Source organism: Ovis canadensis, chromosome 19 (genome assembly GCF_042477335.2).
Source record: "Ovis canadensis isolate MfBH-ARS-UI-01 breed Bighorn chromosome 19, ARS-UI_OviCan_v2, whole genome shotgun sequence".
NCBI lineage: Eukaryota > Metazoa > Chordata > Mammalia > Artiodactyla > Bovidae > Ovis > Ovis canadensis.
In genome coordinates this window covers 26467853-26493174 of record NC_091263.1, presented here as the reverse complement: position 1 = coordinate 26493174, position 25322 = coordinate 26467853, and the positions used below count along the sequence as shown (strand labels likewise).

The following is a 25322-nucleotide window of genomic DNA, read 5'->3' as shown; positions in this document are numbered from 1 at the left end:
AAACAACCACCAACTTGTAGGACAAAATTATCATCATCATATTTTTCCCTCAACAAAAATATTCCAGCCTTATACCTTCTTTAGCTGGTAATGTGATGTATCTCGTACATGTTTTAAACACCAAAATGGTTCCCTTCCCATTTTAGTAGCTTTAATATCATAATTTTCAACCCCTAAAAAAACTCCCTACTCTCTAGTGAGAACAAAGAAGCAAGCAACTGTCAACCGTCATATTGGTATCAGCAAACTTAAGAACATATTCTGTAACCTCTAAAAACAGGCATTTTTTCAAACTACAATTTCTTTTTTCAAAGTGGTATAAGACATGAGTCTCATGAATACAACTATCCTTAGTTTCCCTCTTGCAAAAGTAGGTAATTGCAGATTTCATTTGTAAACACTTTTCTTTAAGCCAACTAAATAGAGCTCATGTACAAATTTACTTCAGCAACATTATTCAGACACATACTCTGACATAAATACATCCAAACAGAGATCTCATTTTTTAAAAATCTTTTTGAATTTCTTGACTTCAGTCACTGCACCTAAATATATCAGTTTATGAATAACACTCACAATAGTCAAATTTGCACGTTTGACTTTAAAAGGATCCTTTTTCTTCCCTCTTTCTTTCCTCCCTTTGACTTGAAGTTCTACCAATTAAAACTCAAGGCTGAAGTCCCAGGCAAGGTGGGCTGTGTTTGTACTTCGAAGGCATGGCGAGAGTTTACTTCGAGTTTTCTGCTAAGAATATTCTTGTTCTCTCAAGGTCAGTGTTCTGAAAAAAAGTGTTTTTATCAAGCCAGTTTTCTCTAATTGTAATGCAGAAAAGGATCGTTTTGGAATTTCAAAACAGTGTCAACCAATTTTCTCCACCTAAAGAATACTGTGACCACATGGTGTTGGTTCTCTTTCCCTTATTTGCAGGTTCACAGATTGACCAGTCTGCCAGAAATTTCCCTAGGAGGCTGTCAGACGGAATTAAAATGAAGACGCGCTTGCCATGTGCGTCAAACACTCGCTGGCAAAACCAAAGGCACACCCTACCCAGAGAAAACCAAACTTTGAAACGATACACGCACCCCGGTGTGCCATTCAGCACTATTCACAACAGCCAAGACACAGAAGCAACCTACATGTCCATCAGCAGAGCAAGGGGCAAAGAAGATGTGGTGGTTATACCAAGAGAGGCCTGCTCAGGCATAAAAAGAGAACAAAATAACACTAGCAGCACCGTGGATGCAACCAGAGATGATTATCCTAAGCGAAATACATCCGAATGAGAAAACAAACACCACACGGTATCATTTGTTTGTGGAATCTGAAGTACAACACAAAAAAGCCTGCCTATGAGACAGAACGACTCACGGCCGTGGGGAACAGACCTGCGGCTGCCAGCGGGGAGGAGGCTGGGGTTAGTAGATGTAAGCTATTATACACAGAATGGATAAACAAATCCTACGGCACAGCACAGAGAACTGTATTAAGTATCTATGATGAACTATAATAGAAAATATATATATATGTGTAACGGAATTACTCAGCTGTATAGTACAAATTAATGCAACACTGTAAATCAACTATGCTTCAATTAAAAAAGACAAAGTCCTGTGTCTACAACTTATTTTTTTAATACAATTTAAAATGGTTCAAGAAAAGAATGCAAATAAGACACAGTATCGAGGGAGAGGACAGTCACTGTACTTGCAGCTTCTCTGAAGGCTTGAAATTAACTCAAATGCATTACGTCACAGCGATCCCTAAAGGTAACGTGGTTTCAGGGCAGACCAGTAAAGTTTAGGAACACGAAAAAGAAGCCCATCCAACCACCAACCAAGCACGCAATCTCCCCTGCCCCAAATTATACAGAGTGCAGGGCGTCCGGCCAGCCCTCTGACCTAAGGGTTGGTCCCCAGAGGTGGGGGGCCTATGGCATCCCGAGATAGGTCATCTCCATGACAACATCCAGCACAGCAGGCCAGATGGAGGCTGGAGGCAGCAAGAGCAGGAGTTGCGCAGCTGATACGAGGCCACCCTCACCAGCTCCACCAGAATCAATCAGAGGTGCGAGGAGGAGACCGAGGGCCCATGAAGGGGAAGGGCAGACAAGGTGGGCGTGGGAGTGAGCAGGCAACACACGGCAGGCCCTGGGTCGGGCAGGCTGCTGGCGGGAAATTCGAGGTGCACCATGCTGACACCAGTGACAGACAGACATGGGCTCAGGAGGATGAGGCCAGGGAGCCCGTGGGTACTCACGGTCACTCCTGCAGCAGGCTGCGCCCGGCCCCGTAGGGAGCCGCTCCCTCCAGAGCAGACTGCCTCTCCTGCTGGGCTCCAGTCTAAGTCCTGAAGGAGGGACGGAGGTTTCCAGCTGGAAGATCGAGGCCCGAGGCCGGAAGCGCTGGCAGGTGTTTAAGGGGCTCGCACGCCCATCCTACCTTGGCCACTTGGGTGAGGCCCCCCTTGCCCCACGATACTGGTGACACAGTCTCAGTCCACAGACCGGAGAGCCTGGAGCCTCGAAATGAAGATGTCGCTGTGAGTGGAGAGATCAGCGAGCCCCTCACCCCCGGGGGGCTCTCAGCAGCAGAGCCCCCAGCCTGGTCCTTCTCCCCCAGCAGCACCAGGGGCTCCCTGGGTGTATCGGGGCAGAAGGCAGAGTCCCAGGTACAGGAGCCCAAAACCTCACAGGACCGAGGAGGGCTGGACGGGGATCGGCTCAGGGCAGTGGTGAGGTGGACACGCCTGGCCTGGGGCTCTGCTGCATCTGAGTCCCAGTTCTCAGACATCCCAAGGGGGGAGGCAGAAGTGATCTGGTTCAGAGGAATGTTCTGAGCTCTGTCTACACAGTGCTTACATTTCAAAGTTTGTCTTGGAGGGACTCTTACTGGAAGTGTGGAGACAACAATTCAGGCATCACATGTGGTATACCAACACAACTTTTATATACAGTAATGAGGACTGGGAGACAGCACAATTTATTTATATATATATATATATATATTTAGTATGAGTAGCTACTTCTATTTTCCACAACAACCAGGTAGCATTTTCTAACACGTTTTCTAATGACTAATTTTCTAATTACATTCTAAAACATGTTAGAACACTTGACAGATCTAAAAATCAAGACTCTCTACCATCCAGGTGAAGACACAGAAGCGAGAATGGCATGGGAATAACCCCACGTCTGATGGAAATTCCCGTGGGAGGACAGCACAGTGACGGGCCCAGGGGGCATCGGATGGGGGCTCGCCCCTGAAGACGGGCAGCAGGCGCTCTGCCCCAGAGCTGCCCTCGGGCTCCTGCAGAAACACCCAGAAACACCTCTCCGATAAGGAGAGAAAGTAACAGATTTTTTTTTTTTTTGGTTTCACAGTGACACTTTAGCTCTTTCTCCCTGAGAAAAGACAGGCACAACCTAACGGGGAACAGTGTGTTAAGAGAGGCCGGTATTAATCAGGCTGGAGTATTCTGACCTTCCCTCCCGACATTTTTTTTTTTACCCAAATAAAGCAGAATAAGATCTACCATTATCGTCTTACCTTCATCTTTTCCTTTATCTTGGGCTGTGCTGAGTCTCTGCTGCGGTGAGGGGGCTGCTCTTCGTTGCCGTGTGCAGGCTGCTTGCGGCGGGGCCTCTCCTTGCAGAGCACGGGCTCCGGGCACTCAGGCTCACGCTGTGGTGTGCACGGGCCTAGCTGCTCCAAGGCATGTGGCGTCTTCCAAGACCAGGGGTTGAGTTCGTGTCCCCTGCACTGGCAGGCAGATCCTTAACCACTCAACCACCAGGGAAATCCCTCATGCCTTTATCTTAATGTCTTGGCGTTTCCGTTGGAGATAAACACAGCAACACCACGAAAACTGTTCTGGTAACACTGCTTGGAAAGACAGCAGTGATGGGACACAGTCAGACAAGCGCCTGTATGCTATTTCAAGATATTTTACTGCCTACGCTTATGACAGCCCACAGAAGGATCCCACGTAAATCCCAAACTAGAGACTCAGCCCAGAAACACAGCCACTGCTTCCCCTAGAGCTGGCTGTCTTTGGCCCAACCACCTGCCCTCTGCCATCCACGTAGAGAAGCAAGCACAAAGGTGAGCAGGTCAGAAGCTGGTGACTCTGCGGGCACAGACCCTTCTTAGGTTCCTCAACCTCTGGGACAAAAGGCCCACCTGGAAAGCAACACACACATGGATCTGGCACCAGCCAGTCAATAGAAGAACCGCATTTCTGAAGGCAAGTAGGGCTCTGATAAACCCCAGAAAGCACTGACCTCTCTCATTCAATCACTGTGACTGTTTCTTCCCAAAGCACTAAGGAGGGTTCAAGCTGGAGGACATTCAAGTCTCTTTGGCTGGATGGCAGGCAAGAAACCAGACCCTCTCACCAAGTGGGCCCCAGGCTCACAGACACCCGCGGAAGAACGTCTTTCTGAGCCGAAAGCCTCTGTGTCAGAGACAACTTCAACATACCCCATGTTGGGTGCCTCGTTCCTCGTCGATTACTTCTTTGGGAAGGTGAACTTTGGGCAAAACACTCAAGCTCTCCAAGCCTCAGCTTCCTCATGGGTAAAACGAGGACAGTGCCATTTCCCTCAGAGGGTAGTTGTAGGATAATACATGGAAAACACTGAGCTTTGTATACACCACCCACGAAGTGAGCAGAAAATGCAGGCGCTGGGGGCTTCTACGTGACGGAAGAGGGGAAACAGCGGGTCCACGAGAGGAGCAACAAGAAAGAAATAGACAAGGCATGCGGTCAGGATAATGCATAGAGGCGTTAGACCAGCTCAAGAGGTGTTAGACCAACTCACGTCTTAGTTAACGAAAACATATAAATAACGCTGGGCTTCAAGAAGGCTGAGCAGATACAAAGACCCTGTGCGACTTGGAGACAGAAAATATAACAGCTTCACATCCAAAACCTCGGAAGGAACACATCCAGCAGACACAGCCCTCCTTTAGCCTGACACAGGACCAGCCCATGGTCTGCAGGTGCTAACAGCTTCCTTATATAGTCACTTTCCGTGTCAAATACTGCGCCAACCGAAAAATTTGACATCTTTCACCTTTTGGGGAGAAATTTGGTCTGAAATTTAGGATTCCACCATCTTAAGAACAGAGTTGCTAAAACACAGAGTCCAGAAGAGGCCACACCCGCTTCCTTGCAGACCACGTCACGCTCCTGAGAGGAGAACTAGGAGGGCTTCTCCTCCAGGACGCCTGACTGCTCCCGAGCTCGGAGTTCCTCCAGTTTCTTCTCGTAGCGAGTCATGAAGTACTCGTCGGGCTCGATGCCCGCGTTCCGAAGACTTTCCATGACCTTTTCCAGTCTGACTACCGATCGGGCCCCCTCTACCTTTCTTGTGCTCAGGTACAGGGTGAACTCCCGGAAGTCCAGGAGCTTACAGGTGTCCACCGAGCAGATGTTCCTGATGCCACTAGTTCTATCCAGATGCGGGAAAAACACCAGCCCCGACAGCTTCTCCAGGTCCTGCAGGCTCACCTGGAACTCACTCAACTGAGGCTGGAAGCCAATGGCCTTGTTGGGCACCACGAAGGCCCCGAGGGCCAGGGGCTCGGCAGAGCCTGCGCTTCTGCGTGCCAGGATCACCTTGTACAGGTGGGAGGGCACGGCCACGTTGTCCTCGCCGATCACCTAGGAACAAAGCAGCTGTATCAGCAATGCTAATGTGCACTACGCGTGCGTGCTAAGTCGATTCAGTCATGTCTGACTCTTTGCGACCCCTCGGACTGCAGCCCGCCAGGGTCCTCCACCCATTGGACTCTCCAGGCAAGAGTACTGGAGTGGGTTGCCACGCGACCGAGGGATTGAACCCAGGTCTCTCGTGTCTCCTGCACTGGCAGGCGGGTTCTTTACCACTAATGGCAGCTGGGAAGCCCAATTTGCACAGTGCTGTGCTTAGTCACTCAGTTGTGTCCGACTCCTTGAGACCCCATGGACTGTAGCCCGCCAGGCTCCTCTGTCTATGGGACTCTCCAGGCAAGAATAATGAAGTGGGTTGCCATGCCCTCCTCCCAACCCAGGTCTCCCACATTGAGGTGGATTCTTTACCATCTGAGCCACCAGGGAAGCAAGTCCCAAATATTTCCTGAAAAGACTTCCAGATGCAATTCCAAAAATGCAGTTAACAAGCTACTCCACCCCATCCCAGTGGATTTCAATTCAACTGCCAAAGATAATAATAAACCAAGACAGATTCTCAGAGAAGATGAGCATTTAACAGGTAGATTCTGACCATCTTTAAAATAAGGTCACCCCAAATACCAGGACTCCCATTCTCTGCTCTCTTTGTAGGACAAAGGAATGCCAGGAGTGAGTCCTGGGTGTTTCAATGGACAAGAAAAGCCGTCACCTTCTCTGTCTCATAATCAGAACTTTCGGTGCTAACATTTAATACTCAAAACTGCCAGCTTAGGAACTCCCAGAAATAAAAATGCGGCCTCAGTTTAGCAAATTCACTAGGGAGCTAAACACATAGCCTTTCCAGAAGCAGCCAGACGGACCACATCAGGATCGCTATCTCCGGTGTCACCTAGACTGCAGCTCATTTTTATAATTACATTAGGTAAACGTAAACGCCGTCTGCTCAGAGCTCTGCACACTCGGGTCTGCCATCAAACACACAACTCCTGAGTGTGTCATCAGATCTAACACGTTGGAAAGGTCTCTACACAACGAGGCAGCCAGAGCTGGAGACGACTCGGTCGCCCGTGCGGGCTGGCTGTGATGATGGAATAGCACTGCTAGGAAACCTGTTCAGATTTCCTTCCACTTGGCCTAAGAGCCATTATCTGTTTTCTGCAAAAGAAAAAGTGAGCATCCGTTTCCTTAATGGCCTCCAATAAAATGACATGATCCCACAACAGCATGCTGTGCAGCCCCTGGTCCTCCCAGGCCCGCCCGTCCTCTAAGAGGCCTCCCTTCCAGACCAAACCACCAGCTTGGGTAGGCCCCGCCGGAGCCCAGATAAGATAGAGGGACGGGAGCCATAGAGGATTCGCTTCTGCCTTTCCCAGCTCCTACCCACGTGGCACAGCCCAACGACTCAGGCCATCCGCTGCCTAACACGCAGGGAGGCCCCGCCACCATGACCTACGACAGGGGTGCGGGGAAGACCCACCCAAAGGAGTGATGTCTAACTAGCTGTCCTGGAAGTTAGTGCAAGCGGTTGGTCAGGGTGCAGTTTAGAGTAAGGTTTACAGAACTGCACAACCTAGGTAACATCCCCCAACAACTCATTTATGCGTGTTCCTCAAAGACCGAAACACACACTGAAGTGAACCCGATGCAGTGCACAACGAACGCACAGATCACCAAGAGATGTTCACTCAAAACTGCAACTCAGAGGTGCTGTGCCCGGCACACTGGAAATACTAAAGGAATAAGGCTGAACGTAAATACAGCTCACGCTGCTCTCAGGAGTGTCCCATGGCAGGGAGAAGTCAACTGCCGGGAGCCAGCATGAGGAGCTCCGCCCATGGCAAAGGTCATGAGGAAGGAGGCCCGGCATAGGCAAAGGCGGGACCGAGCCTCAGGAGACCCCCTGTTCCCGAGCATCTACCCCCAAAACCAGAGTCTTCCTACTTTAATGCTTTACGCTCTCACCCACACCTCTGACTTTACGGGGGGCTGTCCCCCACCACCTCTCTCGGAGAAGGAGTTAACTTGCAGCTCCAGTTAATAAAAATTCCTGGGTGTGACAAGAGTGTTTCAACTTACAAACTCCTCTGAAGGTTCTCTAGCCTGCCTGAGCAGGTTCGTCTGGCCACATGTGATTATTTACAGCCTCCCAACCGTGAGAGGCACGAGATGCTTTAAACTTTCTAAATACAGACTCTTTTGAGAAGTTAGAAAATTATTAGTATAGTATAGTGGGTTGATTAGGAATTATATTGGTGAAGGGTTTTTCATTTGTTGGGCCAATATTTGCTGCTAAGTCTCTATACCCCCGGCCCTTATATACATTAATGAATACAACTAGCATATAGCAGAAATAAGTATTAACCTTTAAGACTAATCATGTTAAACCTTAGGCTAAATTCCTTTTCTGTTGTAACCCACTGCACCTTCACCCTACAGGAATGCAACTTTATCTGGTGCCTTCAGAGGGTGGCGCCTGGTTTAAGAAAAAATCACCCCTGGAAAAATAAGTTTTCTGGTTGACTGACGGTTATCAGAAAGGGCCATAAAATGTCAGCAGGCCTCATGGCCAGAAGATGATGTAAAACCCCTAAGACCTTTGTATACATGTATACGAAGCACCTGATTTTGACAAGGGTCAGGTCTACTGACCCCACGTGACTCTGTATTCTATCTCTATGTGTAACAAAAAGTATATAAGCAAACCTGAAAATAAAGAAAACGGACCAGTTTCTGGAAAGACTGATTCCGTTTTTCTGGCTCGATTTCCATCTGGAGCGTGGAGGCTCACCATGTCTACTTACTTGCCCTGGCTTCTAAGACCCACACGAGAGGGAGCCCAAGGCGGGGCACCCTCTGCTATTCAAGTGGGTGCCGGTGGCCTACGTAGATGGTGCAAATTCCTTGTCTTGGAGTTTTATTGGTTTTCCACGTAAACCAAGTTATTCAGCATCTTTTTCTCCACTAATATTTCTTACTACACTACCCTTTCCTAATCTCTCTTCATATCTATAATTAAATAGTTCCTTTCAGGATGCCGACTCTGTCCCCGCTTTGAATTCCCTGGATCTACCGGGGCTGGACCCTGGCAGTCAACACCCACAGTTTTCACTGCAGGTAGAATGTGGTGAGATGTCAACACAGAGCATCAACGCCTGCGCTGAGGGCGTGGGTGCAGAGGAAGTCAGGAACCAGAACTGAGGGCAGGGCAGCAGCTGCGCCAGGGTTTACAAGGGGGGGGAGTCTAAATGGCCTTCAAGCTGGGAACCAACAGTTAAGCAAATCCTTGGTGCCACCTGGTGGACATCTCCGTCACTGCCGCACAGACCTCAGAGGGCCACTATGATGAGCCTTCAAGACCAGTCGCTCGAATATTTTCTCTCCTCATGGACTCTTTGTTTACACACACAAATGACAACTCTCAAAAATAATTAATAGGTCAAGCCCGTGTGCTGCCAACCAGGGTTTCTAATAACCCTGGTTCATTAAATTCTAGGCAAAAGTAAAGAAGCTTGACATTTTAAGATTCATTGTTTAACCTCATGGAAATCTACCATTTCTATTAGATTTTCAAAAACACTCACATAGCTAGGGAACCTCCAATACTGCTTTTGAGAAACTGCATGGACACAGGAATTCCTACTAAGAACCACAAAGTGTGACTCTTCCACTCATGATCTTCTTGCAGTTTTCAACAAAAGGGGGATAAAATATTCTTCACAGAAATAAAGAGAAAAATAAAAACTTGGCCACTCACTATCTGCTGATTCAGTCTGCTTTGTTATCAGAAAGTAAACATCTTTAACCTGCCTAATACTGGAACCAGTATTATTTGGAAATTCAGAAAACTCATCATTTCTTCATTGAATTTAAAATTTAAAAAAAAAAAAACCTAAAATATTTTAAAACTTCTTTGTAGACAACTCAACCTACAACATAAATCCTTCCCATTTTCAGGAAAATTGGAAGACTTTCAGAATATGTTTCTAGAAAATAGGGCACCAAAACATAATAGTTCAGCAAATTAAAACCCCAGAGACCTAAGGCTTTGCACTACGTTGCAAGTCACAGCCACGGTATCTTCTTTTTTCATTCATAAAATGGCTAGTGACAATCCCCAAGCAGCCCATCTCTGAATAGTTCTGTAGACACAAAGATACATTAGTTGACAAAAGGATTTTGAAATCTGCAAGGCCTATGTAAAAAGTTATTTTTGTAGCAGACATCATTCGAGAGACAGGAATGAAACTGCATTTGGCATAAAAGATGGTTCTGCACCAGGACAGGGGAAATGTGGGATTAAGCAAGATGAGAGCAGTTCAAGGTGGACAAAAGGGGTTCAGGAGAAGAAAAGTAGGCTGGACACAAATGATGCCCTAAACAAAAGACCCAGGGATTAACTGATTTATCAGTAAATCAGCAGTAGTCCTTTTCATGTAATATTTAGGTATAAAAATACTTTACAAAGGAAATTCTTGTTGCTGTTAAATTACCGAAAAGCACTGAACTCTTGTCAAGGGTGTAACAAAAACTGGCAATCAACCAGGAGGGACTAGAAAATACAATATATAACAATCACAAAGCTGGCACTCGCTCACGACCTGAGAGAAGTTCCCACGCCTGCTCGCCTGAGCTTGTCTCTTCCCACCCAAGAGACGGAGATGACAATTTGCTCCCCTGTCTCACCCCCAACTAACTCCATACACACAAAGCGGGGCCTTCACGCTGACTGTGCCAGAGAGACTGGCCACAAACACCACCCAGGCTAAACCTGCTCTCTGTCGTGCCATACACGCAGCATCAAGAGGAAAAGCACGTACCTACGAGACTCAGACAGCTGTAACACTGGTTATACTGGTTATCTGGTTCCACTCCCTTGGCAAGACAATAAAAAGATATTCCAAAAACAAAACTGTTGGACACATCAAGAGATAAAGCCCTGAAAATAAAGTCAGACTAATCAAGTGAAAGAGAGAGACCGTGATGGTGTGATTAGCAGGGAATCCCGACCTGAGCGAACAGAGGGACAAGTGAGGGAGTCACAGGGGTGTGGCCGCCCCGTGTGCTGCTTGTGAAGCCTCTACGGGTGCTCAAACCCCAGGAGACGGTCCTTCTCACACTGGGCACTCGCCCTGGCAGGGGGGCGGGAGACGCCAAGCCAGTGAAACAAGCACATCTTCCCAGATGGTCACTTCTACGGAGTGATTTAGGATGGGGGTAAGGAAATATATATATTTAATATATATATCTATAGATTTGCTTGCTTTTTTAATAAGACTTTTATTTTTATTTACTTTTTGACCCTGGCCCGTAGCAGTGAAAGCTCTGAGCCCTAACTACTAGACCACCAGGAAGTTCCCAAGACTTTATTATTCTTATTTATTGATTTTGGCCTCATCACATGCATGCAGGATACTAGTTCCCCAATCAGGGATTGAACCTGTGCCCCCTGCACTGGAAACTTGGGAGTCTTAACCATTGGATCCACCAGGAAAGTTCCATAAGGAAATATTCATCCAATAAAAGAGTCGATTTCAATTAAATAGATATAGAAATTAAGACTGCATAAAGATAAAATAAGAGATTAAAAAAAATAATTGCTGATCACATCAGCTGATGCCTCGAAATCCCTGGAGGAATATGTTCAATTTCCTCCCCCTCCTGGAATTAGTGGAAGTTTGGAAAATAGTGCTGTAGAAGAAAAAAAGGCTATTAAGTACTTCTCACAGGACAACTCCCCCACTGCCGAGCCGTCAAATCTGAAGCTCACTTTCTTGCCAGGACAATTATAATCTATGGGCTGGAATCTTCAGGTATGTTTCACTTGCCTGGATTCTATCTCTCCTTGAAACAGGCACATGGCTGACCTAAGCTATAATAAAGGGGGTGATTGTGATTAGAGCTGTCAGATGACTCACTTCTGATAAAATCACTGCCTCTCATCTTCCCGCAGGCTCACGTTCACTCCGGTCCCATGACGCTGCAGTTCTTTCCTACATATTCCAGCAGACATTTCTGCCTGGCTAGAAGGAATCCTTCTTTTGGCCCATTTTCTGCTCTTATTTTTGCATGCCAGCGACTATCACTTGTAACTGCTCTCCATCCACACCATGTTTTACCTCCTGGCCTTAAGTTTCTATATATGAAGGGCACAGCCAACCCTTCACTGGAGACTTTTGAGAGCTTAAAGAACAACACTGAGAATGACGAGCAATTCTCATACAAGGAGAAAGACCCACATTTGGATTTCCCCCTTGACAATTACTAGCAATGTCACTTGGACATGACCCCTTGAAACCTCAATTTCCTCCAATAAAGGAAGGTAATCACTACCTGTTTGTAAAAGCTGTTTGTGAGGACTGACCGGGATAGCATGAACAAAGCTACATACATACTGGGAGGTATACAAGGCCCTTGATAAATACCAGTTCACCTGCTCCACTTCCTCCAAAGTACACATACTAGCTACACATAAAGCTTCACCACTAGAGAGAAAAGTAAACAAATACATTATTTTTATTGGCTATATTCTACTAAAATAAGGTTCAGAGTATAGTTGTAAACAAGAAGGAAATACCAAATGGACAGATTTAATTGAAGAAAACAAATCATGAACTGTCATACATAAGTGCAAAGCATTCCCTGGGAAGTAGGATCCATGATTCAGATATGCATTTATTCCTTGAGAGGAACAGACCCACTTCCAGGGCTGGGCAATGCCATGTCCTCTTTCTTAGCATCTCTTAGGGACATGGTTTTACCGATAATAGTTTTTATCACAAATTGCCAGAAAATGACCTGAATTTTCAGTTGGGCATTCAAGTTGAACATTTGCACCTGCTGCAAATCTTTTTTTTTTTTCCAAAAAAACTCTTTTTGAAGTGTAGTTGATTTATAATGTATTTGTTGCAAGTAAACAGCAAAGTCATTTAGTTTTGTTTACACACACACACACAGATATTCTTTTTCAGATTCTTCTCCATTACAGTCATTACAAGATATTTAACACCATTCCCTGTGCCATACAGCAGGGCCTTGCTGTTTATCCTTCCATTCTGCCTTCTTCCCTAGACAAGAGCTCTAATCCAGCTGTCTGAGGGACCTACTGTTTCTTAGCACACATCCTACTTTTTCCTGCCTCTTCCCCTTGCCTAACTTTGCCTCCCATGTCTGTTTTCCTTAGCCAAATTCGCCCAAGTTCATATGCGCATGGATTCATATGCATACGTCTATTTTTAGCCCAACCCGATTCTTAAAATGGTGAGCTCTGAGACAATTTTTCCAGTTTAATTTACTAACGGACCATATTTTCCTTTCATGCTAATAAGGACACTAAGGACTTTTTAATGTAAAATTCCACCTGCAGTCAAGTTTGATCTGAAAAATGACGCTGGGCTTCCCTGGCAGTCCAGCGGTTAAGAATACACCCGCTATGCCCTGTGATATTGTGGGAGGCCTCCGCAATCACGCAGGTGTTCAGAGCTTCAGCAAAATCTGAGTACAAGTTATTAAGCTAAAGAACTGATGAAGGTGGTAGACTCAAAGACATTAAGAGAGAGAGAGATGACTTCCATGATGTGAAAGAGAGGAAAGAAGGGGAAAAGTATCCAAGAACATTTTGAAGCATGTTGTTTATAATTCCATGTGCATGCCTCCCATGTGACAAGTACTTAAAGATTTGCTGAATTAAAAGATTTGCCAGTGTGAACATGAACAGGTCCTATCAATTACTACAGACATGGAAAACTAATGTTACAGGTTCAGAGGCCCAGAATCTGAAAGAAAAGGCCTGAGACTGATAATGCTTTAAACGAAAAATCAAGACTGTTACTCAGAGTACACTCTTCAAGAAGCTCACCGTGATTGCCCCCACACATTCATCACCATGACTCTAACTAGGGTCAGAAGAGCCGACAGGTCTCTTCTAAAACTCTGAGAATACCTATACACGCCTTCATTGATCGACTATTTAGCAGGAAAAGCAAGGTTAAGTCTTTTTAGTAGTTAATTTTATATAACCCAGTGTAATAGAATTCTGGTATACAAAAGATATACTAAAGAGGTATATACATCTGCTTCATTCTGAATTAATTGCAAATTTAAAATGTGTCAGGATGGCATATGGAACACTTGTACTCCCTTCACCTGGATTCATCACCTCTGAACATTCTGCCCAATTCTGTTTATCACTCAACCTTTTTCTATGTTTTTTCCCCTAAACCTTTTGTATTTCTAAAGAGCAAAGACATTCACTTACATAATCACAGTATAATAAAGTCAGTAAGTTGAACACTGATAAAATATAATTATCTAACCTACAGACCTCAAATGTTACCAACTGTCCAAATAGTCTTATTCAGCAATTTTGTGTTTCTGATCTAGGATCTGATCTAAGATAACACAATGTGTTTTATCTCGTGTACTTTAGTCTTTAGTCTCCACGCATCTTGAACGGTTCATTTCTCAAGGCCCTGTCTTTGAGGCTACACCTCTGTCTTGGAGGACACTAACATTTTTGAAGAGCGTCAGTCAGCTACTCCATGGCACGCCCCTCGGGTGGGGTGCATGACGACACTCAATAGCATGCATCCTGGGCATGGGCAGAAGTGCCACAGCAGTGACGCCGTGTCCTTCCCAGTGCGACACACCAAGAGGCAGTTTATCAGGAAGCCTCTGCTGCCAGTCCTCACTCCCACGAGCACTTCTGGAACACCAAGTGTGTGAGCACCTCTGGACGCCTTAAAGACCCACCATCACTGCTCCTCAGAGCCAGACAGGGTGATCACAAGCCAGTCAAGGGGGACCCAATATACCCTAAAGTTGCTGTTATTTTCCTAACTCTGTTTCTCAGGGCATTCAGTTTTATCGCAGACTCCCTTAAGTAACTGTATAACCTAACAGGTGGCATTTACTAAACATCTGTTCCCTCCAAACACACCCACTCTTTGGCTTTCCAGGAAGTCCTTCAATCTCTGTTTACTTCCTCGACCACGTCTCTCGTTCCTCCTTACCCCACTTCTTTCCTGGGCACTCGGCACATCTCACAGTACATCAACTCAGCCACCCTCTTGGCAGAATCCTTCATCTTACCCATCAACAGGGGCGGCCTCTCTCTCTCACACCACTAATCATATCTTCATTCTCCCTTTCCTTTAATCCATCAAGTTCTCAAATATCATGCATGTTAAAAAAAAATTTTTTTTCACCTGTTTTAAAACAAAATCCAAGCATCTAAAAAGAAAAGCTTTTCCTCCCATTTATTCAACTAACTGGGCTTCCCAGGTTGGCTCAATGGTAAAGAATCTGCCTACAGTGCAGGAGCCACAGGAGACATTGAGTTCCATCCCTGGGTTGACAAGATTCCCTGAAGAAGGAAATGGAAACCCACTCCAGTATTCTTGCCTGGGAAATCCCAGGAACAGAGGAGCCTGGTGGGCTGCAGTCCATGGGGTCACAGAGAGACCGACACGACTGAGTGCCTGAGCATGCATTCAACTATTAATAACTGCAAGCTGGACGTCTCCCTGAATGTTTCCTCTTCACCCCAAAAACTGAATTCGTGATGACTCTTTACCGTACTTCTCTATTTCTCCTCACTCCACCTGCCTGAGTCCAGCCTGTATCTACAACGATACCTAAACCCCACAACTCTGCTGTTGATCCTAAGTGTTCTGAGCTCACACCGCTCCATCTTCTGGAGTGCCCATGCTCCCCTCCTGCCTCTGTTCACTCTTATTCCTCCATCAAGATCTAGCTCAAAAATCGCCTCCTTGGGGGACTTCCTTGGCGGCCCAGTGGTTAAGACTGGGCTTCCAATGAAGGAGCGAGGAGGGTTCAATCTTGGGTCAGGGAACTAAGATCCCACAGGCCAAAAAACAAATAAATAAATAAATCCCCTCCTCTGTAAAGTCTTCCTGACCCCTGCAAATAGGGTTGGTCACTTCTTTCTGACACCACTTCATCTATGCATGTATACATCAGCTCACACTGCAATATAATTAGCTGATAACATGTCTGTCTCCTTGTCCAAACTGCGCACTCCTTGAAGTCAATGGTTGCTTTTTAACCCATCATTATATCCTCTATGCCTATCATTCCAACTGCTCAATAAACCCTTGTGAACAAATGAAACTAAAAAGTTGAATACAGAAACTTCCCCGGTGATCCAGTGGCTAAGACTCTGAGCTCCCAAGGCAGGGAGCCTGGGTTCCATCCCTGGTCAGGGAACTGGATCCTGCCTGCTGCAACTAAATATCCTGCATGCGGCAACTAAGGCTCAGTGCAGTCAAATAAATAAATATTTTTAAAAATAATAATTCTAAAAAGTACAATACAGAATGAGATGATAATCTCACCCACATAAGCCCGAATGTTAAAACACGTTCCTACCTGGTAACTAACTGTTTTCTTCCCATCACTTCCAGTCTGAGGTAAGGTCAGTGGTCCAGATACTATCCAAACATCCTCAAACCTCTCTGTCAGTTCTCGACAGTACATTTCTATTCTGAAAAACAGAAAGCAGAAAGATATGTGATAGTCTCATACCCAAATGTAGAAAAGAAGCAAATAGTATAAAGTCCGTGGGAGAGGTAACAAGAATACTGAATTACAGAAATCAGTGCAAACAGTGAATATGGCATAGAACACTAAGAAGCAAATAAGCAACGTTCTTCCCAGTTTGCTGTATGAAAAGACTTAAAAAATCACATGCATTTATACAGCTATCTACATGTTCCTGTGTGTCCATTCAACGTAAAGTTTAAGACTGAAATTATGTTTCGCTTCCTCCCTTCTTTTTCTATGCTGGTAGTTCTCAAACTTTATTCAAGAATTATGTATCATTTTAACAAATTGATTTTTTTTAATGTAACTACATCTACTGTAGGACAATCAGGTTTATCCTAGCATTTCTTAAACACTGTCACACTGTTTTAATAGAAATGAAATATTAGTAGCATGAAATGAAATATCATTACTAGTATAAAATGAAATATTAGTATTAAATACTTAAAAGACTCCCTGACAGAACTGAACAAAAGCATCTGAAATACAGAGAACGCCCAGATGATTTCATACAATAGTTCCTCATCCACAGAGAATACATTCCAAGACCCTCAGTGAATTCCTGAAATTGCAGATAGTACCAAATCCTAAATATGCTGTTTTTTCCTATACACATATATCCATGATAAAGTTTAATTTATAAACTAAACATGGTAAGAGATTATATACAATAATAATAAAATAGAACAATTATAACGATGTGCTATAATAACGGTTATATGGGTGTAGTCTCTCAAAATATCTTACTGTACAAATTCTTCCATCTGAACTAAGCCCTTATCCTCCTTAGTGGCTGTGATTTATGCAGCTTGAGGTGCAACAGCAAAAGTAGCCAAGTTTTGTTTTTCTTCACAACTTCATGGATAAAAAGATTCCTTCTTACCTTACATCACAGCAATTCCAGCATCCAATTTTTTTTCTTTAAGTCAACAACTTTTACCTTTTCACTTAAGGGAAGCACTTTACAGCGTCTCTCCAGCCAATCCAAGTTGCCACCATTGCTACTCTGGCATTTTGGGGCCATTAGCAAATAATGTGAATATAATCACTATGAAAGTGAGATGGTTACTGATCAACAGGTGGGATACACTGGACGAAGGGAAGATTCACATCCCGGGCAGGACAAGGCAGAAGGTACTAGGATTTTTTCTTTATCTTTAAAAAAAATTAATTTATGTGGCTGCGCTGGGTCTTCACTGCTGTGCATGGGCTTTCTCTAGTTGCAGCAAGCAGGCTCTCGAGCTCGGACTCAACAGTTGTGGTACGTGGGCGTAGTGCCCTGCGGCGTGTGGAACCCTTCCTGAGCAGGGACCAAACCCGCGTTCCCTGCACTGACAGGTGAGCTCCCACCCACTGGATCACGAGGGAAGCCCGGGAAGCACTAGGTTTTATCAGGTTACTGGGCAAAGCACCAATTTATAACTTAAGAAAATTAATTTCAAATAAATAACTCAAACATATTTCTGGAATTTTCCAGTTAATGATTTTGGACTGCGGCTGATGGTCAACAATTGAAACAGCAGAAAGCAAAACCACAGATGAGAAGGGACTGCTGTAGACAGCTTCCATCAAAGACTGGTAATGGTGATGTTCAGCGGTGCGTTCTCAAAAAGCTCAGCAACTCTTTTAAGTACAAACAGAGCAAAATTCAGAGCCCTGTGCCCAGTGCACAGCGCTCCACTGCCTCGGGAATACTGTCTTCACTAGTTTCTTCCAGACTTGAGGCCAGTGGAAACGAGACCAAAAGGCTGGCTACGGACTGACGTCTGTACTTCCATAGGAAACCATCACCAAATCCAGCAAAGAAAACCAGCCCAAAGCATTTATCTTCAGTATTGTTAGCATTTTAAAAACAAGAGACAGAAACAGCTCGGGCACGCATTCTCCTTGTCACATCCCTCATCTCCCACAGAATCACATTTTAAAAACTCCCCCTGCTCACCTGTTCCAATATCCAGCATTATTATCAAAATTCTGAGGCACGATATTAGAGAGGTAAAAGGTTTCAGCCATGGCTTTCTGCGAAAAGAAAAACAAGACATGCACTGAAATGCCTTCCCCTCCGAGAGGGGCAACCAGTTCCTTACTCAAACCTCAGCTCCAGGCAATTACAGCCACTATTTGTTTAGATAAATGAAAGCCACAACTGCTCCACGACAGAAAGCTCAATAAGGATTATCATCAGAATAAGGACTGTTACAAAAGTAGTAGTTTGGCGTGCAACCTTTCTTCACAATTTATTAAATTCATACATGTAATGTCGACTACATGAACAAAAAATTTCCGACGTATAGCTAAAAGGTCAATTCTAGTGTTAAGTCTCTGGCAAAGAGTTTCTCAACAATGGTCAGCTTTCAGGAACACAGCAGTGTTTAAATAGCATAGTACAAACACATTAGTTCAAAAGCGGTACCAAAAAAGTCCTTTTCTTTTGAATTTCTGGCCTCTATGTGTTCATTCAGACTTCCCTGGTGGTTCAGACAGTAAAGAATCTGGCTGCAATGCAGGACACCTGGGTTGGATCCCTGGGTGGGGAAGATCCCCTGGAGAAGGGAATGGCTACCCACTCCAGTATTCTTGCCTGGAGAATTTCATGGACAGAGGACCCCGGCGGGTCCATGGGGCTGCAGAGTCAGACACAACTAAGCAACTAACACTTTTTCATGTGTTCCTTCGCCTCCCGTTTCTGGCCTGTACGCCCAAGGCTCTGCACCAGGTTCCCTATTATTGACCTACACTAACTGCCAAGGCCACCAAATACTCAGTCTTCAAAAAGTGGCTCTCAGGCTTGCATGCACGCTGACATAACCTACGGAGCTTCAAAAAAACGGATGCTTGGGTCCCACGCCCTAGAATTCCTGATTTACCTGCTCTGATTACAGTCTGGGTACCAGGATTTTTTTAAGACTTCCCCAGCTTCTTACAATGAGTATCTAAGGTTGAGAGTCACTATCTTAAAGACAATAATCACCAACAATTCATGTAATAAATCTCAACATCAGAAAAGTCATTTCTCCCCTTTTTTTGGCAGAAAAAGTATCCTAAACTAAAGGAGGCTAGAGAGACATGACAATTAAATGTAATATGTGACTCATGATTAGATACTGAATTTTTTTTTAAAGTTCTAGATGACATAATTGGGATAATTTGGCAAATCTGAATGTGAACTGTATACTAGATACTATTATACAAAAACACATTTGCACACATTGCTTATAATGATATAACTTGATATATACTCAAATATCCTCATCCTCAGATAATATAATCTCCCAAACAACCTACCTAGGCATGAAATGTTACCATGTCTGCAATTTACTGTCCATGGTTTAAGAAAATTCATACATAAAGTAAATGTATCAAGATGCATTTTCTGTGCTATATTCAACTTTTTTCCAAGTCAAAATATTTTTGCTGTGCTCTCTTTTCAACTTTTCTACAGGTCTGAAATTAAAAATGAGTGAGTCGTTTAAGCTCATATTGGCTTTCCAATTCCCTTTTGCATAGCTTTTAGTGTTCCTCACTCCACTCCTTTAAAAATGCTTGAGCATCTGAGCAAAGAAAAGAAGTGTAATCAGGAAGAAAAGTATAGAGTATGAAAATTCTCAAGGGTTAGGGTTTGGGTCTTAGGTTAATTTCCAAGTCCCATGGAATGCATAATACCAGCCCTGTGTTCCCATCCCTCCCAAAAAATATGCCTACAGTTGAGAATTTGTTATTTCCTGCTGGAGCCATGTGGCCTCGTGACCACCCACTGCCAATATAGTCCTCGTTGAAGGCGCTGAAGGCTGGAGGGATGTTGGGATCTGGCTTGAATTTACAATGTTTTCTGTCTGCGGCACCTGAAGAAAAAAGACACACAATAAGTGCACAAATCTCTCTCGAGATTCTCTAAGCAAGGCAAGCTGCCAGCTGGTGTCTCTTTGAGCGGTTAGTAGGTAGTATCAATCCTTAGTGATGGCATGCACGTCTCAAGTTCCTGGGATAGTTCAGATACTTCATTTGAGTTTAGCAAGAACTAAGTCTTGCCTTTAGTCCCCCTCACCCCATAAGGCTACAGAAACAAAAGCAATATGGCTTTAGTTTACCAGGACCACTCTGACCCTCTCTGGACTCTGGCATTCCCCCAGATATTGGCCTGGCAAAGCTCTACTATCATATAGGTTCTTCATATATATATATATATATATTTTTTTTTTTAAGTGATTTTTTCCTATATACTGCTAATAACATTTCTTGTTGTTTTCGGCAGGAGAGTTAACCTAAATAACTTAGCCTGTCATTACTAAAACTGTAAAACAAATGCTTCATACTAAAATCAAGGAAATCACAGGTATATTGCTTCCTGTTTTCAAATAATATTAATTAGCTCTATTTCACCTCCTCAAAACCATACAGCTCACATGATTAACACTATGCAACACAGTGCTTTTTTTTTTACATACCTGTGAAAATAATAACTTAAGCGCAAGATAAAATTAGTAAAGCTGAAATCCCATCTTGGGCAAACTGTTGTATTTAAAGGAAATTTATCAGGCTTGAGACTAAATCAAGTGAGTTTCTCTTGATGTAAATTTATAATCAGAGACTTCCCTGGTGATCTAGTGGTGAAGACTCCATGCTCCCAAAGCATGGAGCCCAGGTTCAATCCCTGGTCATGTAACTAGATGACACACACCACAGCTAAAAGATCTCGTATGTGGCAACTAAGGCCCGCAGCAGCCAAATAAACAACTTTTTAAATTGATAATCAATTTCACTTGCTATGATAAAGTTTACACTTACATCAGTTCCCTTCTAGCAGTAAGTATATTTCCAAGTGAAAGTGAAAGTTGCTCCGTCATGTCTGACTCTGGGACCCCACTGACTATACAATACAGTCCATGGAATTCTCCAGGCAAGAATACTGAAGTGGGTAGCCTTTCCCCTCTCCAGGGGATCTTCCAACCCAGGGACTGAACCCAGGTCTCCTGCATTGCAGGTGGATTGTTTTACCAGCTGAGCCACAAGGGAAGCCCAAGAATACTGGGATGGGTAGCCTATCCCTTCTCCAGGGGATCTTCCCAACCCAGGAACTGAACTGGGGACTCCTGCATTGCAGGTGGATATTTACCAACTGAGCTACCAGGGAGGCCAAGCATATTCCTATCCTCCTGCTATTCTGCAGGTTAATGAGTACTTTACGAAGGCACACACTCATTTTAATATATTTAAACACAGTATGCAGTATAAAGCAATGGAGAAATAATTTGCAGGTCATATAGCAAATTAAAAGGCAAATAACAGAATGGGAATAAAACAACTCTGACAAAGCAATAGTCTTAATACAAAAATTTCCTACAAAATTCAAAAAAGAATATCCCCATTGAAAATGGTAAAGAAAAATTCACAAAGAATAAATGACAAAATACTAACCCTCAAAGTGAGGGTTAATTAACCCTGGTAACCCACAAACAGTAATGGTGGGAGTGTAACAGCAAATAGGACAAAGAGTGATAGCGGGAGTGTAAACTGGAAAGGCTTCCTAAAAATCAGTCTAACAGTAAACAGCAAGACCTGGCCATCCTGATTACAGGAATGCATCGAGACAGGAGGACATGTGAACAGACGCACGCACCAGCCTGCCTCTCCAATCGCGAATCCCGTTCCCCCTCGCTACAGCCAGGCTGGCCTTCCTTTAGGTCCCTAATGGAACAACACTCTTCACATGGAGGCCTCTGAAGAGGCAACTGTGCTTCTCCTTCCCTGTCTGGAATGCTCTTCTCTGCATCCCGCTACCCACCCAGCTCACTGCCATCCACTCTTCAGGCCCCTTTCTCAGAGAAGCCTCGCTAAGCAGCATCAGATTCTCCTGTTATAATCTCTCATCATCTTCTTTATTGTTCCTTAATTATGCAAACCCAACTTGCAATCACTTCTCCTCCAGAACAGTTAACGCCAAGTGTAACTATACGTTCATGAGTATTTGATAGGTCAACACACCCGCTCCCTGACCCAGTGTCCTGCGGGTAGAGACCATCTACTCTGGTCACTGAGAGAAGGCCCAGCACAGTGCCAGGCACGTGGCAGGCATTTGAAGGTATGTTAGGAGGTTATGCGGAGAAGGCAATGGCACCCCACTCCATTACTCTTGCCTGGAAAATCCCATGGACAGAAGAGGGTCGCTGAGGGTCGGACACGACTGAGCAACTTCACTTTCACGCATCGGAGAAGGAAATGGCGACCCACTCCAGTGTTCTTGCCTGGAGAATCCCAGGGATGGTGGAGCCTGGTTGGCTGCCATCTATGGGGTCGCATAGAGTCGGACATGACTGAAGTGACTTAGCAGCAGCAGTGGAGGTTATGAATGAGTGGTGCTCACAGCAGCCGTATTTGTGACAAAGCCTCCAATTCATGTGTCAAGATACAGATTCTCTCAACCCCTGAGACAGCCAGACAGGGTCCATTTATCTAGTGAGCCATACAAACATTTTCTACAAGCGCAGTAATGTAGAAAGGGTTGAAATTATTCATAACCCTCCTTGTTCTCAATTTGGAAACATCTTTCATCAATACCTTTGCTTCTAACCACCTACCCATTATCTTGCTCTTGGATATATGTTCAAGAACCCATCTAGGCACCCGCTTTGATTGATCATAAGACAAGGCATGGTTAGTGTAACACCTTGTCTCTGTTCCAGCTAAAGGGAATCCAAATTGTTCCAAGACAGCCTTTTCCGAAGAACCTAAAAACAAGAAAGGGTGCAAACATAACAATTAGTGACTTTTATTAGTAACAAAAAATAATAACGAAGGGGGTAAGACAAAGGACTGGCTCAACCATAACATTAACCAGGTGATCTCATTTTTGCAATTACTTACAAGGCAAAGGAGAGAGTAACCAAAATACTAGTTTGGCCTAAAATCAAGTGCATAATTCTAGCCAAGTAAACCGTAGCTATTTCATTAACTGTTAAATAAGAATCTGGTTTTACTGGTCTTTCACATCAACTTTTCAAATCTCTGCACCACACAATGCAGTGTACTCAAGAAAAACTCCTGTCATCGATATAACTGAATGGGAGACAGCCTACCTATTCACCATGCTTTAAGAGTTAATGTGGGGACAAAAGCATAGACTTTTAATTTTTAAATTTTTTTTTTAAGACTCTCATTCAGGGACTTCCCTGGCAGTCCAGTGGTTAAGATTCCAGGCATCCAATGCTGGAGGTGCTGGTTCAATCTAGGATCAGGGAACTAACATCCCACATGCCTCGAAGCCAAAAAAAAAAAAAAAAAAGCCAAAAACCCAAACAACAACAACAAAAAGACCACCTCACTGACACGCTTCCTCGATGTTCTGGTACTGAGGCAGAGATGTATGCAGCAGCAAGACAGCGGTGAAACCGGTACAGCTTTTCCTAATGAGAGAAACTAAACACCTGCTGAACAGGGAGTCAGTTTCCAAATAACGCTCTTTCGATGTCCTCTCCAGGCTTCAACTCACCAGAGTACCCTCTCACTAAATCTCAAGTGTCAGAAGGAGCAAATGAAATGCGTATGTTGGAGACAGAAATGAGCATGAGCTCATCTACTCTGTCAAACATAAGGTACAGCTGGTAACTTGCAGATTTACTAGCGCTGAAGAAGGCTAGCAGGTGTTCTTCATTGAAACAATGATCAAAGGAGGACAGCTCCCGGATCTGCTAAAACAATGCTCCCCAACCTTTTTGGCATCAGGGACTGGTTTCCTGAAAGACAATTTTCTCAAGGACCTGGGGGTGGGCCTACGGTTTCAGAATGATTCAAGCTCATTACATTTACTGTACACTTTATTTCTATTTTTATTACATGAGCTCCACCTCAGATCATCAGCCATTAGACCCGGATCTTTGGGACCCTTGTGTTAGAACTATGGGGTCCTTCGTTCATTCACCTATACTTACTAGACGTCCATTATGTACCAGGTACTGGGCCGTGTATACGGTGGAGAACAAAACTTTAAAGAAAAACACGGTCCAAAAAAAAAAAACCCGGTCCGAGCGCTTATGGAGCTAACAATCGAGGAGAGGGCAGAAGACAGTGAAAAACAGGTGTGGGGATCAGTACTTGGGGGATTGTAGACCCCGGCCGGAAGGAAGCACACGGAGCCGGCAGGAGAGACGCGCCGTGGGGAGAGGAGGCAGAACCGAGACTGGACAGCGGCCGGTCAAGGGCTGCGCGAGTGGCGACAGCGCGTGCATAGTTACTGCTCCCGGCCGAGGCAGTGGCCTGGACCCGAGCGCTGGGGGCCCACACACTCACCGTCCGGCTCCCTCACCACCGCCGCCGGCTCAGCATCCCGACTCCGGAGGAACTGCACGACCACGAGCCCAGTGCTTGCAGCGCCCGCGACAGCTCCGGCCACGAAGCCACTCAAAAAGCGCCGGGACCCTCGGAGACGGGAAGCAAAACTTTTAGCAGCCATCTTGCCCGAGACGCTAGCCTTCTGCCGCAGCGCATGCACGCTCCAGGTCGGCCGCTTTAAAGCCAATCGCAACCACGGCGTCCAGACACGCATGCGCCACCTCGAGTCGCCTGTCGCTGAGGCTCTCCCGGACGCCGGAGGCTGCGGCGCAAGCGCGCGCCCTCCGGTGACCGACCTGGAAGCCCAGGCGCACGCAAACTCCACCTCCAGTCCGCTTGGACCGGGTGATGCGTGAGGGCATGACGCCATGAGGTCTCAGTATGTGCACATACAGTCCTTTTAGTCCCACTTAATAGGTGAGCACACCACTTGCACATGCTTACAGTTAGGTCCTAAGAACCGAGATTCCAACTCCAATCTGATTCTAAAACCTGTGCCACATTAAGTGTGCTCATGACACGTGGCTTTGAAGTCGCATGATACACAAATCATAACTTCCGAAGACAGCTTTGCACCTAAGGAGTTTCTTGACAAAGACAGTACTCCATGGTGGTTCAGGACCCTGAATCACAGCACAGGGTTTTGGATCCCCACTCACCATTTCCACCTGCTTCCTCTTTTGAAACAAGAATTACTACCACTACTTCTTAGACCCTAGGGTTGTGAGGATTAAAGGAGATTAAGCATATGGTGTGTTGAGAAG

The 25322-nt window shown here is 44.9% G+C and overlaps 1 protein-coding gene across 12 annotated transcripts; it reads right to left on the bottom strand.

Moving 5' to 3' along the window:
• Window positions 1-1609: 1609 nt before the first annotated feature.
• EXOG (exo/endonuclease G) lies at window positions 1610-24809 on the bottom strand. 12 transcript variants are annotated; one of them, XM_069562156.1, is made up of 9 exons: window positions 24517-24768; window positions 22809-22958; window positions 19936-20075; window positions 18176-18252; window positions 16060-16174; window positions 4479-5664; window positions 3546-3878; window positions 2439-2518; window positions 1610-2346 (listed from the first exon to the last, which is right to left on the bottom strand). In XM_069562156.1, the coding sequence occupies exons 1-6, from the start codon at window positions 24677-24679 to the stop codon at window positions 5203-5205; spliced, it is 1107 nt and encodes a 368-aa protein (XP_069418257.1). In that variant the 5' UTR covers window positions 24680-24768; the 3' UTR covers window positions 1610-2346; window positions 2439-2518; window positions 3546-3878; window positions 4479-5202. The 12 variants fall into 12 exon arrangements, with proteins under 12 accessions (XP_069418257.1, XP_069418259.1, XP_069418261.1 ...); XM_069562158.1 differs by having other exon boundaries at window positions 2439-2511; XM_069562160.1 differs by having other exon boundaries at window positions 4820-5664.
• Between the last annotated feature and the right edge of the window lie 513 nt (window positions 24810-25322).